At 64.1% G+C, this 4,186-nt stretch overlaps 1 protein-coding gene across 1 annotated transcript in view; it reads right to left on the reverse strand.

The window, feature by feature from the left end:
• CPZ (carboxypeptidase Z) overlaps nucleotides 1-4,186 on the reverse strand; it is a 26,425-nt gene that overhangs the window by 3,065 nt on the left and 19,174 nt on the right. Inside the window, exon 6 of the mRNA XM_007958198.1 lies at nucleotides 1,822-1,961. Within this exon, the coding sequence (XP_007956389.1) occupies nucleotides 1,822-1,961 (140 nt within the window). The remainder of the gene's footprint in view (nucleotides 1-1,821; nucleotides 1,962-4,186) is intronic.

Raw genomic sequence — 4,186 nt, forward strand, 5'->3', positions numbered from 1 at the left:
TCCTCCTCCAGCACAGCCTGTCCCTCCAACTATAAAGTGAGGCCCACAGCCAACACACAGTCTGTATGACTCTTGAAAATACTGCATCAAGGAGCAGAGGCTTGTACGAAACCATGTCATCTTACCCCCGAGGGACCTGCCCAGACCGCACCGACACCCTGTGCCAAGAGCCAGCATCTCAGAGCCTTGGCCCCTTCCCCAGGGGTGCCCACCATGTCCCACTCCCACAGCCACACACCTCACTCCAGCCCTGAGGCCCTGGAAGGTCTGAACCAGCCCTCCACCTCCCAGAGGCCCCAACTCCAGCACACGCCACCCCCTGCCCGGCGGGCTCCCTACACTAGGTTTCTCCTATCATTCTTCAGGACTCAGCTGATGCCACCTCCTCCAGGAAGCCCCCAGGGCCTCCGAACTGGGCAGGGTCCTCTCTCAGCCTGTGTGCTCCCTGTAGATCCCCCCAGGGAGGAAACGGACGCAAGACATCGTGCACCCACGATGTCCCAGAGGGAGCGACTGCCCACCTAAGTCCGACACATGGCTCCGGAGAACATGGGACAGCCTGCCCCCGGGCCTCACACAGACACAGGGAGGATCCCCCACTGTGCCCTACGCCCATCTGAGTCTGAGTCGTCGCTGTGATGCTGGTAGCCATGCCACCGCTAGTTCAAATCCCAGTAGGGTCACCTGTGTGCACAGGACTCAGCGGGGCTTCCAGACTCAGAGACTAGGAAGGAGGCCTGGCAATCTAACTCCTGAAGACCAGGCAGCAGGAGCGCCACAGACCACAACAGACTAGTGCCCGGGACAGCACTGGGGCTGAGCCCTGGGGCGGGAAGGCCACGCACAGGCTGCCAGCCCGGGCTCAGCCGAGGACCGTGAGGACGGCGCGGGACCAGGCAGCGTTCTGTCCGATGCGCACGGGCCACTGCGAGTCAGAGCCAACAACCAACAACACAACCGGCACCAGGTCCTTCAAGGGCATCGGCTCTGGTCCTCAGCTTCAGAGGCAGGTCGGGGCGGGGGTTGCTCTCAAGGGCCAGGTGACGACACTCAGCACAGGGTTCTCACCCGGGCACCGGGGACTCTGATGGCCTGTGTCCCCAGAGCCAGCATGTGGGCAGACCGGTGCCAGTCAGAGGGCACGGGTCCTGGACGGACCAACAGTCCACTGGCAAAGAGCGAGGAGGACGCCCCTGGGTGGCGTAGGCGGGTAAGCACTCGATCACTAGCTGAAAGGCTGGTGGTTCGAATGCCCCATAGGCCCCTTGGAAGAAAGGCCTGGCTATCCCACTTGAGAAACAGCCCTGAAAGCCCCATGGAGTGTGGGTGCCCTGCACACACGGCGTCCTCAGGGGCCAGGGCGGCAACTAACAAGACCAGGAGCGGGGGGCAGCGGGGGGCACCCGGAGCGTGACCAGGAGAGGTGGGGGGCAGCCTCCGCCTGCATCTCTGGGGGGCGGGGGGCCGTTGGGCTGCCCCCTCTCCCACCGCACCCCTCCCCCACTCTCCCTCCTCCTCCCCCCCCTTTTCTCCCCACTCCCTTCCCACTTCTCCACACCCTCCACCGCCTCCAGGAAGCCCACACGGTAGGAGGGCCCCCACACCCCCGGACCGCCCGGCCCACCGCCTCCAGGAAGCCCGCACGGCACGAGGGCCCCCACACCCCCGGACCGCCCGGCCCACGCCTCCAGGAAGCCCGCACGGTACGAGGGCCCCCACACCCCCGGACCGCCCGGCCCACGCCTCCAGGAAGCCCGCACGGTACGAGGGCCCCCACACCCCCGGACCGCCCGGCCCACGCCTCCAGGAAGCCCGGCTCACCATCTCCAGGAAGCTCAGGAGCGACTCCTTGTTGTGTTGCCAGATGGTGTACAGCGCCTCCTGGGGCGGGAACTTCACGCAGCCCAGCTCCACGGTGATCTCGAAGCAGCTGGCGTGCAGGTAGTTAAAGTCGGACATGCCTGCAGGGGTCGGGGCGCTCAGTGCCTCACACTGGCTGCGGGCCCCAGCCACCCCAGGGGGTGGGCGGCCTTACTACCATCCCTGCTCTGTGGAAGCGAGGACTGAGGCCCGAGAGCTGAAGGGCTGCCCCAGGGCCGCACAGCGGAAGCGTGGAGCTGGGCAGGGATGCAGGCATGGCCGCGCCCACACTGCAGCGGTGCCCACAGCACCTGCCGTCCTACCTACTCCCCAGCACCTGGCGCGTGCCCCTGAGGGGGTCAGCCCCCAGTAAACAGGATCAGTGTCCATGGCCTCGGCCTGGCCCGATCCAGCCCAAGGACGAAGGTCTTGGTACCTCCGCTTTCCAAAGACCTCGGGGCCTGGACCAGTGGCCCATTGCGCAGCAGGGAGAGGGCTGGGGCGCAGGCCAAGCCCGCCCCACCCTCAGCCACGCTGCCCTCTGCTCCCTCCTTTCGAGAGGGCCATGCTGGTCCTCGGAGGCTGGCCTGGGTCCCACACACTGAAGGAACAGCTCCCCACTCTGACCCCTATCTGGAGCAGCAAGCTTGGGGCCTCCTCTGAACCCCCACACCTGCACCTGCTGTTCTCAAGGATCCTTGAGCACACCTCTCCAGGGGCTTCCTGCCCATTCACCCGTCTCCCCGGCTCATTGGCACCACTGCTATCCCCGGGGTCCCTGAGGGGCTAAGGGGGTGCTGGTTGTAGTCTCAAGACAGGACTCTCCCCGTCTCACCCGACCTTCACAGATCCAAGTAAGGGGGCCGTGACTGCACCTCAAGGCCCTGGGAGGGCCGGAATCGGGCACCTGGTTTTGGGGGAGCCACCCCGCCCTGGGACAAGGTGCCCGTCCGAGAACAGCAGAGCAGGGGCTGTCTGGCCGGGGGGCCCTCTGCCTGTGCGGGAGGAATGGGGCTCCACACTCGTCCCTGAGACCCCCAGCTCTGCCACCCATGCTGGACCGGGGAGGGGGGCGCACAGGACAGGTACTGCCGGCCTGGAGGGGCAGTGGGGTGCTGGGGAGTGACGCCCAGATGGGGGGATGCACCACAGCACCCCACATTCCTTTTGAGATAGTTGAGCCTACGGCTGCCAGACACAGGGCCTAAAATACAGGACGCCCGGCTAATGTAACGTTCTGTGAAGGAGGGAATGCGTTTTCTGTGTAAGTATAGTGCGCATAGTGCCTAAGGCACTTGACTGCTAACCTGAAGGCTGGCGGTTCAAACCCACCAGCCACTCCTCGGAAGGAAGGCTGGTCAATCTACTTCCGTAGTGATACGGCCTCAGAAACCCAAGGAGGGGTCGCTATGAGTCGGGTCCGACTCCACTGCACAGAACAACAACAACATAGTGAGTGCCACGTGTGGGCTGCACTCAGGGCTAGCGGCTTCGTCGTTGGAAATTCACATTTCACGAGGGTTCTGTGTTTTATCTGGCACCCCCCCACCCCGGGAGGAATCGTGAGATGTGAGCATGCGTGAATATTAAATAAGCTGCAGAGACGGGAAGGCGCCCTGGTGGCACAGTGGTGAAGCGCTCGGCTGCTAACAGGTTGGCGGTTTGGCCCCAGGCGGCGGCCATGCCTGATAATCTGTTCCCGCAAAGGTGACAGCCTAGGACATCCATGGGGCGCGCTACTGCCTCCCCCGGGGCTGCAATGAGTTGGCCTTGACTGGACGGCACAGGGCACCAGCACAAACGACAAACAGTGAGGCGGCGTCACGGGCCTTCTGACAACAGCCAGACCCGCACTTCGTTCATCAAGATGACCGTGACCAGCCTGCGCCCGGATTTCCTGTGCCCTGAGGGGATGCTTCCCGCAGGACTCGTGATTGTCACTGTGCCAGGCTAAGGCTCCCGGGTGGTGCAGTCCACACGCTCCGTGATGGACAGGTGGGAGGTTACGGTCCACCAGGGGTGCCTCGGCAGAGGGGCCTGCCAGTCGACTCCTGCAAGATCCAAAACCAAACTGCCACTGAGTCCATTCGGCCTCGCAGCCACTCTGATGGCGTTTCCTTGGCTATCAGTCTTGACGGAAGCAGACTGTCTCATCTTTCTTCCGCGAGCAGCTGGTGGGTTCGAATCACTGGCCTCTGGGTTAGCAGCCGAGTGCCTTAAGCAGTGCACCACCAGGGCTCCTCAGGCCGCCAAAGCTCCTGAGACACTAAAATGTCTACGCAGCACAGCTCCGCTCTGACCGCACGGGGCGCTGCGGGTCCGCATG

Source organism: Orycteropus afer, unplaced genomic scaffold (assembly GCF_000298275.1).
Source record: "Orycteropus afer afer isolate SDZICR_OR568_19922 unplaced genomic scaffold, OryAfe1.0 scaffold00871, whole genome shotgun sequence".
Classification (NCBI taxonomy): domain Eukaryota; kingdom Metazoa; phylum Chordata; class Mammalia; order Tubulidentata; family Orycteropodidae; genus Orycteropus; species Orycteropus afer.